Raw genomic sequence first — 15039 nt, forward strand, 5'->3', positions numbered from 1 at the left:
GAATTTAAAAGAGAGTTAGATAGAGCTCTTGGGGCTACCGGAATCAAGGGATATGGGGAGAAGGCAGGCACGGGTTACTGATTGTGGATGATCAGCCATGATCACAATGAATGGCTCGAAGGGGCCAAATGGCCTCCCCCTGCACCTATTTTCTATGTTTCTATGAATGGTTGAAGGAATCTAATAGAGAGAAATGTGAGATGTTGCATTTTGGAAAGTCTAACATGGGCAGGACTTACACTGTGAATGGTAGGGCTCTGGGGAGTGTTCTGGAGTAGAGGGATTGAGGAGTGCAGGTACATAGTTCCTTGAAGATGGCGTTACAGGTAGATAGGGTGGTCATAAAGTATTGGCCTTCATCAGTCAGAGTATTGTGTATAGAAGTTGGAAGGTCATGTAACAGTTCTCATAAACTGGTAGTCTAACAGAGGGGAGGAAGCTCTTACAGTTGCTAATTGAAATGCACTACATTTTTGATTTAAAAATGAAAAAGAAAAACACCAGATCCCTGGGGCACAGCAACATTCCACATCCAGCCCAAAGCACTGACATCTATTCATTCCAGCTCCATCTATTTCAAGACTTTACTGACTTCACTCCCTCATCTTTACTACTTCACCTCCATCCCCCACCAGGAAGGCCTCCATTTCTTCCTCGACCGCAGAACCATCCAATTTCCCTCTGCTAACACTCTACTCCGCCTAGCGGAGCTAGTCCTCACCCTTAACAATTTCTCCTTCGACTCCTCCCACTTCCTCCAAGTCCAAGGCGTAGCTATGGGCACCCGTATGGGCCCCAGCTATGCCTGCCTCTTTGTAGGATACGTTGAACAATCCCTGTTCTCGGTGTACACTGGCCCTATCCCTGAACTCTATCTCCGTTACATTGACGATTACATCGTTGCTACCTCCTGCACCCATGCAGAACTCATGGACTTCATCAACTTCACCACCAATTTCCATCCTGCACTCAAATTTACTTGGACCATCTCAGACTCCTCCCTCCACCTTCTTGATCTCACAATCTCCATCACAAGTCAAGTCAAGTCAAGTCAAATTTATTTGTCACATACACATACACGATGTGCAGTGAAATGAAAGTGGCAATGCCTGCGGGTTGTGCACAAAAAGAATTACAGTTACAGCATATAAATAAAGTTAATAAGTTACTATTAGTGTCGACAAAAATTTAGTCTCTGGGGTTATAAAAGTTGACAGTCCTGATGGCCTGTGGGAAGAAGCTCCGTCTCATCCTCTCCGTTTTCACAGCGTGACAGCGGAGGCGTTTGCCTGATCGTAGCATCTGGAACAGTCCGTTACTGGGGTGGCAGGGGTCCCTCATGATCTTGCTTGCTCTGGATCTGCACCTCCTGATGTATAGGTCCTGCAGGGGGACGAGTGTAGTTCCCATGGTGCGTTCTGCCGAACGCACTACTCTCTGCAGGGCCATCCTGTCCTGGGCAGAGCTGTTCCCAAACCAGACTGTAATGTTGCCGGACAGGATGCTCTCTACAGCCCCAGAGTAGAAGCAATGAAGGATCCTCAGAGACACTCTGAATTTCCTCAGCTGTCTAAGGTGGTAAAGGTGCTGCTTAGCCTTACCCACCAGTGCGGCAATGTGCGTTGCCCATCACAGGAAATAGACTATCGGCTAGCGTCTATTACAAACCCACTGATTCCCATATCTATCTCGACTACACTTCTTCCCACCCTGCTTCCTGCAAAGACTCTATCCACTACTCCCAATTTCTCCGTCTATCCCGCATCTGTGCCCAAGATGAGGTGTTCCATACTAGGACATCCGAGATATCCTCATTCTTTAGGGAACAGGAGGTCCCCTCATCCATCAGAGGTGAGGCCCTCACTCGTGTCTCCTCAGTACCCTGCAGCTCTGCCCTTGCTCCCCCTCCCTCTAGTCGCAACAGAGACAGAGTCCCCCTAGTCGTTACCTTCACCCCATCAGCCGTCGCATACAACACATAATCCTCTGAAATTTCCACCACCTCCAATGGGATCCCACCACTAGCCACATTTTCCCATCTCCACCCATTTCCACCGACCGCAGAGACCGTTCCCTCTGCAACTCCCTGGTTAACTCATCCCTTCCCACCCAAACCACCCCCTCCCCAGGTACCTTCCCCAGCAACCGCAGAAGATGCAACACCTGTCCCTATACGTCCTTCCTCGACTCTGTCCAGGGACCCTGACAGTTTTTTCAAGTTCGGCAGAGGTTCACTTGCACCTCCTCCAACCTCATCTACTGTATCCGTTGTTCAAGATGTGGACTCTTATACATCGCCGAGACCAAACGCAGACTGGGTGATCGTTTCGTTGAACACCTTTGCTCAGTCCGCCTGAACCTACTTGATCTCCCAGTTGCTAAACACTTTAATTCTCCTTCCCATTCCCACACAGACCTTTCTGTCCTCGGTCTCCTCCATTGTCAGAGTGAGGCTAAATGCAAATTGGAGGAACAGCATCTCATATTTCGCTTGGGCAGCTTACAGCCCAGTGGTATGTGTAGTGATTTCTCTAACTTCAGATAGCCGCCACATTTCCTCTCTCTCTCTCTCCCTCCCCCACCCAAGACACAGTAGCTTCTCGTTTTCACCCAACAAACAGCTAACAATGGTTTGTTTCCTTTATCATCTTTACTTTTTTGCATATCTTTCATTCATTGTTCTTTATCTCTCTACATCATTGTCTATATCTCCCGTTTCCCATTATCCCTAACCAGTTTGAAGAAGGGTCTCGACCCGAAACGTCACCCATTCCTTCTCTTCAGAGATGCTGCCTGTCCCACTGAGTTACTCCAGCTTTTTATGTCTGTTTTCCATCTATTTCAAGACTGCTTTTGGTTACATTCTCAGGGTTTTGCAATTTTCTCACAAGCCCCTTCTCTGGCACTTCATCAAACTTCTAAAAATACTTCAACAAACATTCCATTATTTTTCTCTGTATACACTGCTGCAGCTTCAAGAAAATTGCTCTTGGTCAACCATGATCTCCTTCAGATGGAGGTTATTGCCAATTAATTTAGCTGTTTACAAATGTTATTACAGATTATGAATTCTAGCAACTTGTCCAATATTTCCTTGTTAACTTGTTTCCTTGTTAACATCTTCCCTTTCCACAACTGTAGCATTTGCAGTCACTCAGTTCTTTGGCACAATTGCTATTTCCAAAGATTTGGAGAATTTTCTGCTTTCATCCTTGTTAAGTATTTCCATTTTTATACATGTCTGTTTTTTCCCCCTGTATTACCCAAAGACTTCTCTCCACTCCATTTCCCATGTTAAACTGAGATCATTTATTGGGTATTTCTAGGCTTCACAGTACGGGTTAATTTGTCCCAGTAAATTGCCCCTGGTGTGCAGGGAGTGGATGAGAATGTGGGATAACATAGAACTAGTGTGAATGGGTGACCGATGGTCGGTGTGGACTCAGTGGGCTGACGGGCCTGTTTCCTTGCTGTATCTCTAAACTACACTTGAAATTAAAGCTTAGTTGGGCAGCAGAGTGGCGTTGCTGCCCTACAAAGCCAGAGACCTGTGTTCGATCCTAACTGTCGGTGCTGTCTGTGCGGAGTTTGTATGTTCTCGCCGTGACCACACAGGTTTTCTCTGGGTGCTCGGATTTCCTCCCACGCTCCAAAGATGTGCAGGGTAGATGAGTAGATTAATTGGAGTCAGTAAAATTGTCCCTAGTGTGTAGGATAGTGCTAGTATACGGGGTGTTCGCTGGTGGGCGTGGACTCGGTGGGCTGAAGGGCCTGTTTCTGCACTGTACCTCTAAAGTCTAAAGTAAAGTCTAAAGTTATGTTTGAATAATTTGCAGAATTGGCGACATTCCAGAGTGAAATCTCTGCCCTCCTTGTGAACGCAGGGGGGGGGGGGGGGGGTTGATAACTTGGAGTCCAGGTTGTCCACACCAGGAGAGTCCTGTGGTCATGCAGAATTCACTTACACTATGCTTTGCTATTACTGTACATTAGATTCCACTGAAATAAATGTTCACAGCACCTCATTTATTTTAGTTGCAATGTACATACATACACAAGGGGCCCTGTTTCTAAATATCTGTCTGATAACAATCGACAGAGAAAGTTTTACTTTGCATGAAATACTTAAGAGAATTTTTTTTTTCCCTAACGCTTGCAGTAAGAGTGTTTTATCTGTCCAGGTGTCATGGAAAGGAAATGTTCGGTGAATGCATTTATTGAGAAATATTTGGCAACGACAAAGAAAGTTTATCCTGGTTTGGTTTCTCGGGTTTCATCAACTTCTATCCATTAGCCAAGAAAAAAGGACAGGGTTCATAAGTTCATAAGTTCTCTAGGAGCAGAATTAGGCCCATCAAGTCTACTCTGCCATTCAATCATGGCTGATCTATCGTTCCCTCTCGACCCCATTCTCCTGCCTTCTCCCCATAACCCCTGACACCCGTACTAATCAAGAATCTGTCAATCTCTGCCTTAAAAATATCCATTGACTTTGCTGCCACAGCCGTCTGTGGCAATGAATTGCACAGATTCACCACCCTCTGACTAAAGAAATTCCTCCTTTTAGCGTTCTGAGAAACCTAACAATACATTCTGTCAAGCTGTAATCTTTTTCCTCCCTCCTCCTTGATATGGAACATAGGATTGAAGTGGAGTTGGCGTACGTGCTTGCATCTGAAATATTTCACCTCTTGCAGGTAAATCAAGCCTGTTGTCTAATCTCTTCTGCCTTCTGCATTGTTGCTGCCTTGCCAGTGTGTGCTCCCCTCAGTCTCTCTGCACCCTGAGGCCTGCATGGATGTAGCCTTCTCCATTCCGATGAGAAGCCGTAGAACTGAAGCATTGTGTCGATCTCCATGGATACTGCCTGACTCGCTGTACACCCCCAATGTCTTGTGTGTTTCTTTCAGATCTCCAGTGGCCTGAGAAGTTTATTTCATTAAACCAGTTCCTTGGGATTGAATGTGTAGGAAGGAACTGTAGACGCTGGTTTTAAATCGAAGACAAATACAAAAAGCTGGAGTAACTCAGCGGCTCAGACAGTTGCCTGACCTGCTGAGTTACTCCAGCTTTTTGTGTCTATCCTTGGGATTGAAGGTGACTTGTTCTGTGTGTACTGAAGTGGCTGTTGAAATGTAGAACATCGAACAGTACAGCACAGAAACAGGCCCTTCGGCCCACGATGACCGTGCCGGACATGGTGCCTGATCTCCTCTGCCTGACATGATCCATATCCCTCCATTTCCCTGCCTATCCAAAGCCTCTTAAGCGCCACTATGGTATCTGCCTCCACCACCATCCCCGGCAGCAAGTTTCACGCATCCACTACTCTCTGTGTAAAATAAACTTGCCCCACACATCTCCTTTAAACATTGATTGATTAATACTTTATTATCACGTGACATGTCACAGTGAAATTCGTTGATTTGCATACCCTCCACAAGGTATGCAAAGAGTGGCCACGTAAAGGGCGCGGGCAAAGTTACAAACCATTCATTATAGTCCCCAATGGTCCCTCTCTGTTCTCAGTGCCCCCCCCCCCCCCTCACGCCAGGTCAGAGCGGTGGCCTCGAGTTGAAGCCAATGTAAATTGAACAAGGTTTGACACAGGGGGGTGGGCAGAAGGTGCTTGATGTGAGGGAGAGAGGGGGTCGCAATGGGAGGTGTGGGGATCTTGGGGCTTCTGTGTATCATGGAGTCAAGATTCCCAGTACAGGTCCACCACTGATTTCCCGGCATGCTTGGATTTTCCGTTTTGCTGGACGAACAGAGGTCACGGCCTCCGAGAGGAGTCCAGTGGTACCGGAATGTTCCGCCTAGGCTGCCGAGGGGCCGAGAAACCGGCCAGCCAAGTCGGCCTCAAAACTTGGCCATGAGAACGGATCTGCCGGCTCTGGCTGGGACGGAGTTCCAGAGTCCCGGCCGCAGGGGGCAAAGTCGACCAGCCGATCAGCGTGGAAGTCCTGATGAGGTTGTGATCGGATGCCTCACCCGGCCTAGGTGTCACATTTTCGGAGGGATGCGGGGGAGGAGATTTCATATACGCACTTTTTTATTTATTTTATTTTTATATTTTTAAATTTTATTTAAATTTTAACAAAACAAATACATGTATGAACTCATAGTACGCGATGGTACCTACATTATAAATTCGATTATACATTTAAATTCGATTATACCTGTATTGTTCTGTATTATCTCCCCACCCACAACCCCCCTCCCCCCACCCCCCAGTTAGAAAAAAGAGGAAAAAGGAGAAGAAGAAAGATAAAGAAATAAAAATTTTAAAAAAGGAAAGAAAGAAAGAAAGAAGAAAGAAGGGAACCTGGAGACAAGAAGGAAACACTTCCGGCTAATTTCTTATTAAATTCTTTTTAGGGGTATCAAAACAATCCTGAAATTAAATATTTCCAATTCTTAATCCTAGTAATTGTAATTTTGTCCGGATTAAAGGAGGTACCGGACCACCAGTAGCCGGTAAATCGGTGGTGGACCTGTGGTATCTTGATACGACTTCTCCATTGAATGTGGTCACAAACTATCGATTTCCATAGGGATTTTGCACCTTTTCACAAGAGGGGCTTTGAGAACATTTCGGGACGTACGGTGGCACAGTGGTAGACTTGCCGCCTTACACGCCAGAGACCCAGGTCTAATCCTGACTACGGGTGCTGTCTGTACGGAGTTTCTACGTTCATCCTGTGACCGCATGGGTTTTCCCAGGTTCTCCAGTTTTCTCCCACAAACACCGCCAGGTGGAACTGGTGTAGCTGGGACATGTTGATCGGCGTGGGCAAGTTGGGCTAAGGGCCTGTTTCTATGCTGTTGACTCTATGACTCTCGGCTATTTTGACCTTGTTGTTGTATCTATCATTACTATAGAGAAACAGAAAATAGGAGCAGGTGTAGGCCATTCGGCCCTTTGACCATTTGGTCATTCAATATGATCATGGCTGATCATCCAAAATCAGTACCCTGTTCTGGCTTTTTCCCCCATATCCTTTGATTCCCTTGCCCCTTAGAGCTAAATCTAACTATGTACAGTTTACTCTGAGCTTCACACAAATAAGGAACTTCATTGCATCCTTGTGTATAAGACAGTCAATTGATCTAAATGTCCAGCAATGTCTTTGAGTCTGATTGCCATTATTATCACTATTATTATTACTATGAAGGAAATGGCTGATCCCAATGCAGCAATTGTGGTGAGTGTCTGCCCTCTTGTGGCAACACACGTTAGTGCCGATTGATAATGTTTTACCCATCAATGAAAGCATTACTCCTGTCATCTAAGTATTTCCTAAACAATACATCTCAAAGTGGACTCAAAGAACTGCAGATTAAAAAAGCTTACAAACAAAAAAAGGCGCAATGTGCTGGAGTAACTCAGCGGGTCAGGCAGCATCCCTGGAGAACATGGATAGATGACGTTTCGTGTCGGGACCCTCTTCAGACTGATCTTTTTGAAGGGCATGCAAAACGCCTGGTACATGCGACAATAATAATTTTAAACCTTCCTGCTTCTGTTTTTTAGTCCACAGGTCAACTTGCAGGTCAGTGAGTTTGTAGGTTTTTCCTCAAGTTTACAAAATGTGCCTTTCCCCTCCCCACTCATAACTTCATCGTGCGCGAAAGAGATGTAAATAGGTTTTTAGAAACAACAATTGAACTCATTCCTAATACAGAATTAATGTTGGTCTTTACAAGAAGTTGGTAGAAGCTGGTTATTGTGATGTCGAACTTGGCTGAACAATTTATCATTCACTTGCAGGTCATCGGTCTCATTGATGTTTTCACGCCCGCTGTCACATTGGATGAATTTCATGATTTGTAAGTGTTCTGGAAATATATAAAGAGCACAATATAGTGATCAAAACTATAAAGAACTTGGTGTTACATAAAATCCGGTAACAAAGAAAGATCATGGAAACAGAATCATAGAGTCAAACAGCATGGAACTTCAGCCCAGGTTGCCCATGCCGACCAATATGCCCCACCTGCTCGTGTTTGGCCCATTTCCCTCTAAACCAGAGCAAATGTTACCAGTTGAGATGGGGCATGTGGGTCAGCATGGACAGCTGGGCTGAAGTGCCTGTTTCCGCGCTGTATGACTCTGACTCTGTGACTCTAAGAGCTTGTCATAAAGCTTAGCTTCTAAGTTATGGAGAGTGTTGCAGTGCAGTGATGTCCTAACTGGAGTTTCTAACTATCTGTGTGATCCGGCGGCACGGTGGCGCAGCGGTAGCGTTGCTGCCTTACAGCGAATGCAGCGCCGGAGACTCAGGTTCGATCCTGAATACGGTCGCCGTCTGTACGGAGTTTGTACGTTCTCCCCGTGACCTGTGTGGGTTTTCTCCGAGATCTTCGGTTTCCTCCCACACTCCAAAGACGTACAGGTATGTAGGTTAATTGACTTGGTAAATGTTTTTAAAAAATTGTCCCTAGTTTGTGTAGGATAGTGTTAATGTGCGGGGATCGCTGGGCGGCGCGGACTCGGTGGGCCGAAGGGCCTGTTTCCGCGCTGTATCTCTAAAAAAAACCTAATTGACAGAGAAAGTTTGTGAAACTCTATTGTATGAAATAATCAAGAGAACAAAGAAGATTTTTTTCTAACACTTGCATTAAAAAATCGTCCAAGTGTTGTGGAAAGGAAATGCTTAAGTGCTTTAAAAGCCTCACTTTCCCATCCATCTACCTGTCCAAATGTCTTTTAAAAGCTGCCTCCTCTGGCACCTCGTGCCATTCACCCACCACCCTCTGTGTGAAAAGGTCACCCTTTGGGTTCCTATTACATTTCCCCCCCCCCTCGCCTGAAACCTATTCCCTCTGGTTCTTGATTCTCCGACCCTCGGTAAAAGGCTCTGTGCATTCACGCTATCCATTCCCTTCATGATCTTATACACCTCTGTACGATCACCCCTCAGCTTCCTGTGCTCCAAGATCTACATTCCTAGCCTAGCCAACCTCTCCCGAAAACTCGGGCCCTTGAATTACGGCAAAATCCTTGTAAAAAATCAGTTACACTGTCAACATCAACTGTGAGAGTGTATTTGGTATTGTTTGTGTAGTAACATTTGAGAAAATGTTAGGCCCTCACAATTCTGCTCAATTTGCCATTCCATCCCCCCCCCACCCCCGGACTGTGTACAAAGTGTTTTCTCCTTTAGATGTCTAGACAAGTTATTGTTCTGGCACCAATTTAACATTCATTGCCTGGAATCAATCCAGGCACTTGATTAACAATAGCATGTATTCTAAGAGGTAAAGCCACCAATCTCCCCACAAACTATCATCCGCAGAGGGATCTTGGGGTCCAAATCCACTGATCCGTGAAAGTAGCAACACAAGTAGATCGAGTGGTAAAGGGGGCAGATGGTATGCTTGCCTTCATTGGTTGGAGCACTGCTTGTGAGAGTCAGGAAGTCATATTGCAGCTTCATAAAACTTTGAGCCAAACACAAAGTGTTGATCAGCGGGTCAGGCAGCATCTTTGGAGGGAAATGACAGTTGACGTTTCAGGTCGGGACTCTTCCTCAGACTGATCGTAGACGGGGGGAAGAAAGCACCTCTGTGCGAATCTGGTTGTCCCATTACAGAAAGGATATGGAAGCTTTGGAGGGTTATGGGGGATGCTGGGAATGGAGGGAAGTGCAGGTAGTTTAACTTGGAATCATGTTCGGCACGGCATTGTGGGCTGAAGAGGCTGTTTCTGGGCGGCACTGTTCTGTGTTCTTAAATTCAGTAACTTGTTTCTGCAGTCGAGCGGGTAGTAGGAACAACAAATTTAGAATGAGACTGTTTTTGATCTTTAAAGTTCACTTGAAGCAGGTAGAACTCATTGGACATCTGGCCTTCAGGCTGAGGTTCTGGGAATTCCAATTCAGAATCGCATGGGAACGATGTGACTGTCCAGCGGAGGTTGCAAAGGAGATTCTCCAGAATGTAAAACAAAAGACCAAGTGCTAGAGTTACTCAGCGGGTCAGGCATGCTGGAGAACATGAAGAGGTGACGCTTCTGGTCGAGACTTTTCTTCAGCGATTGTGTGGGGGTGGGGTGGGGGGGGGGAGGGGGGAGAGAATAAGGCTGGAAGAGAGGTTGGGCAGGACAAACCTGTCAAGTAATAGGTAGATGCAAATGAAGGCAGATGGTTGTGCAAAGGCCCGAGCTGAAAAGACAGAAGTTGAGAGACAAAAAGATTGAAGAATCGCAAGTTGGGAAGCTAGAGGAAGGAATATAGGGGGAAGGGGAGGAGTGGAGAGAAATAAGTGTGAGTTCAGGTGGGGCACAGGGAAGTGAGAGGGGGGGGGGGGTTAAGGGGAAGAATCTCTGGTGAATATCGATCATAGGAGCACATAGGTGACACTTCGGGTCGTTTCTGAAGAAGGGTCTAGTTCCGAAAAAAATCACCTATCTATTTTCTCCAGAGATGCTGCCTGATGCACTCAGTTACTCCAGCACTTCGTGCCCTTTTTTGTAAACCAGCATCTGTAGTTGCTTGTTCCTCCAGGATGCAGCCTAGACTGGTGCACTTTAGTTCCGAGGAGATTCTGGTTCGGCTGGGTTAGTTGCCCTGGAGTGGAGAAGGCAGAGTGGCAAACTAATATAAAATTCCGATGGTGATACATAGGAGAGATAGTAAAAATCCTTTCCCCAAGGTTGGGGTTATGGTGTCACAGAGTCTTACAGCACGGAAACAGGCCCTTCAGCCCAACTCATCTATTCTGACCAACATTTATGCTAGTCCCATCAGCCCATTCTTTGACCCAAACGCCTCCCAACTATTCTCTATCCCGAGGACAAGGGCAAGATATCATAGGATTGAGAAAGGAGGTTTAGAGGGAATCTGAGAGACATTTAATTCACAAAGGATCGTTGGAGTCTGGAGTCTGGAACGTTCTGCCTGAAGAGACGATGGAGGCAGATACCCTCAACATTAAGGAGCCATCTAAACAAGTACTTGAATGGTGAAGGTGTGGAAGGATACGGAGCTGATATGGGTGGAAAGGCAGTGGAAACGTGGTAATTGTGCACTGTTTCAGCCTAATCCACTGTTTCCACACTCTTGCACTTAAGTATGGTGGAAGCTTTAGACAGAGCTGTATGCAACAAAGTAACTTTACTGCTACAGGTGCTGTCTGTATGGAGTTTGTACGTTCTCCCCGTGACCACACTCCAAAGACGTACAAGTTTGTAGGTTAATTGGCTTGGAAATTGTCCCGAGTGTGTGTAGGATAGTGTTAATGTGCAGGGATCACTGGTCGGTGCAGACTCGGTAGGCCGAAGGGCCTGTTTCGGTGCTTTATTTCTAAGCTAAACTGTACCTAGGCACATGTGACAATAAAGTACCATTGAACTATTGGTACACAAGGGGTCGTATGGACAATGTGGTGTGAAGGGCCTGTTCCAGTGCTGTCAGACTGTGACTCACATCTCAACCAGATAAACTGTGGAGAATGAGAACCACACCCATTCGTGTTGCTAAGGGATGAGTTGTCTCTCGGTAAGTTTTAGAACTTGTTTTCAAGCTGTTGTGGCGCGTCGATAAAGGCCCGAAATAAAGGCAAGGAATTTTGGAACCTGCTACAGTGGAAGGAAAATATTGAATTGAGAGCCGGTTTTGGCCCGTCTAGCTGCTTTCTCAGTGGTCACCATTGCTCAGAACTTTCTGATCAATGATAGAAACTGGTGCTTAACACCTGAAACCCCAAAGAATTGGAGTGAATTAACATTAGCAGAAAACAAAGTGTTAGAGGAACTCAGCAGGTCAGGTAGCATCTCTAGAGGGAATGGGCAGATGGTGTTTTGGGTCGGGGCCATCGTCAGATTCATGAAGGACCCTCCCCAGATGATGCCTCACACACTGAATTCCTCCGGCACTTTGGGTTTTGTTCAAGATTCCAGCATCTACAGTTCCTTGCGTCTCCTTTTAACATTACAACGCTATGACATAGAGTCCCTGCATCATACAGGCCCTTCGGCCCAACTTGCCCACACCGGCCAACATGTCCCAGCTACACCAGCCCCATCTGCCCATGTTTGGCCCATATCCCTCCAAACCTGTCTTGTCCATGTACCTGTCTAACTGTTTCTTAAATGGGATAGTCCCTGCCTCAAGTACATCCTCTGGCAGCTTGTTCCATACACCCACCACCCTTTGTGTGAAAAGGTTACCTCTCAGATTCCTATTAAATCTTTTCCCCTTCACCTTACACCTATGTGCTCTGGTCTTTGATTCACCAACTCTGGGCAAGAGACTCTGTGTATCGATGTGCCCTGTAGGTATGTAGAAAATAGATCAGCACTGCACAGTAACAGGCCCTTTAGCCCCACGATGTATGTGCCGAACATGATGCAAAGTTAAACTAATCTCCTCAGCCTGGACATGATCCATATACCTCTATTCCCTGCATACCCATGTGTACATCTAAACCCCTCTTAAATGCTCCTGTCATATCTCCCGAACAGCAATTCTTTTATGACCAGGAGTTGGCACAATAGATCTCCACAACTGCATACAAGCTAATATTCCCAAAGATACTTTGGTTTCAACTGTGCAGTGAAGGCTCAATGTACTTATCCCACACTATTTTATTTTTAGCTACCTAGTTATGCCATTCATGGATGCAGATTTGAGTAAAATCATGGGAAAACTGACAGACGACAGAATTCAATATCTTTTATATCAGATGTTACAAGGCCTTAAGGTAGGTAACAAAAGGTAAAGTTAACATGTTAGAATTTTTGGAAAATTTATGTGGAAGCAGTGTGATAAATACGGTGGCGCAGCGGTAGAGTTGCTGCTTTACAGCGAATGCAGCGCCGGAGACTCAGGTTCGATCCTGACTACGGGTGCTGCACTGTAAGGAGTTTGTACGTTCTCCCCGTGACCTGCGTGGGTTTTCTCCGAGAACTTCGGTTTCCTCCCACACTCCAAAGACGTACAGGTATGTAGGTTAATTGGCTGGGTAAATGTAAAAATTGTCCCTAGTGGGTGTAGGATAGTGTTAATATACGGGGATCACTGGGCGGCATGGACTTGGTGGGCCGAGAAGGCCTGTTTCCGGCTGTATATATATGATATGATATGATATTAAATGTTTGGACTCTTGAGTATTTTGCTGAAAACCTAAACCATGTAATTGTCAGAGTCCATTAGCGGTGGATTGTGAATCTTATGGGTGGTTGTCATTGCCACCAGTGTGATGTCATCATTGCCACCAGTGTGATGTCATTATTGCCACCAGTGTGATGTCATCATTACCACCGGTGTGATGTCATCATTGTCACCAGTGTGATGTCATCATTGCCACTAGTATGATGTAATCATCGACACCAGTGTGATGTCATCATTACCGCCGGTGTGATGTCATCATTGCCACCAGTATGATGTCATTGTTGCCACCTGTATGACGTAACCGTCGCCACATGTATGATGTCGTCATTGCCACCAATGTGATGTCGTCATTGCCACCAATGTGATGTCGCCATTGCCACCAGTGTGATGTCACTGCTGCCACCAGTATGGCATCCTAATTTCCGCCAGTATGGTGTCACCATGATGTCATCTGCCCGGTGTCACCATGATGTCATCTTCCCGGTGTCACTCTGATGTCATCTGCCCCGTGACACCTCGATGTCATCAGGCTGAGTAGGCCACTTATAATAGATTCTTTATTCATATCAGTAAGGAAATTGCTCAATATTTAGCTAATATGTTAAACCCTTTACAGAAAATGATATAATGCTTGGAATATCTCATGAGTAAGGTCAGAGTGACACGGCACAAATAAACATTTTATAAATATGAAATCTGTTATTTTAAAAAATATCAATGTACTTGTATAAAATTATTTTCTGTAGGTTGGGGAGTTTACTGTGCAGGATTATTACACCATTTAACATCCCACTTAGACCTACAACACAGGGAAACATTTTGCCAAGGAATTTTGTGGAGCTGCAAATGTATAAATACCTGTGTTCTGATCATTTCAATGATGGACTGTGATGATAATTGCCACAAGGCAGTTTTTGAAGAGGAGCTGAATCACTGACTTCAGGATTTTGGCACTAAATTATGTGGAAATGGGCACGAGTGCCAATAGTCATATGTCATCCATACAATTGCAACACCGAGGAAATTCGTTTTCCAGGCAATGCAAACCATGACCTATGATCATGAGAAAATATATTCTACTTATGGTCTTGATGTGTTGATTCCTAGTGGAAATCAATTAGTTAAATATTTTTAATAATGTTTTTAATTAGTTAAACGGCAAACCATTCTGGCCATGAAAGCAAATTTCTTACCTTTGGTATAGAAACATAGACAATAGGTGCAGAAGTTGGCCATTCGGCCCTTTGAACCAGCACCAAAATTCAATATGATCATGGCTGATCATCCAAAATCAGTACCCCGTTCCTGTTTTTCCCCATATCCCTTGATTCCATTAGTCCTATGAACTAAATCTAACTCTCTTGAAAACGTCCAGTGAATTGGCCTTCACTGCCTTCTGTGGCAGAGAATTCCACAGATTCACAACTCTTTGGGTGTAAAAGTTTTTCCTCATCTCAGTCCTACCCTTTATTCTTAAACTGTGACCCCTGGTTCTGGACTCCCCCACCATCGGGAACATTTTTCCTGCATCTAGCCTGTCCAATCCCTTGAGAATTTTATATGTTTCTATAAGATCCCCTCTCATCTTTCTAAATTCCAGTGAGTACAAGCCCAGTCGACGCATTCTTTCATCATATGTCAGTCCCACTATCCCAGATGTGGATTGATTAACAGTTATTACAGAAACGAAAAGAAAATAAACATCTGAGAAACACACAATGAAATTTTGGTTTAAACACACTTTGTAACATCTTATTTGTTTTGAGTATTTGGCTGAAGGGAAATCTTGCGTTCTTCCACTAGCCATTTAGATTCGGGAAGAGCGATGGGAAGAATTTCTTACCAGAATGCCTGCAGGGAAGTTTATAGATTATATCCCTCTTCCAAGTACAGTCTGTTAATTGTATTGGTGTGATTAAATGAT

General features: G+C 45.1%; 1 protein-coding gene across 2 annotated transcripts in view; it reads left to right on the forward strand.

Annotated features, from left to right (window-relative positions):
* The window catches only part of mapk14b (mitogen-activated protein kinase 14b), a 94834-nt gene that overhangs the window by 57287 nt on the left and 22508 nt on the right, over window positions 1–15039 (forward strand). For both annotated transcript variants that reach the window (XM_078420716.1, XM_078420715.1), the window contains exons 3-4: window positions 7772–7830; window positions 12600–12705. In XM_078420716.1, coding sequence (XP_078276842.1) covers window positions 7772–7830; window positions 12600–12705 — 165 coding nt within the window. The remainder of the gene's footprint in view (window positions 1–7771; window positions 7831–12599; window positions 12706–15039) is intronic.

This window comes from Rhinoraja longicauda, chromosome 24, assembly GCF_053455715.1.
Source record: "Rhinoraja longicauda isolate Sanriku21f chromosome 24, sRhiLon1.1, whole genome shotgun sequence".
Taxonomy (NCBI): Eukaryota; Metazoa; Chordata; class Chondrichthyes; order Rajiformes; family Arhynchobatidae; genus Rhinoraja; species Rhinoraja longicauda.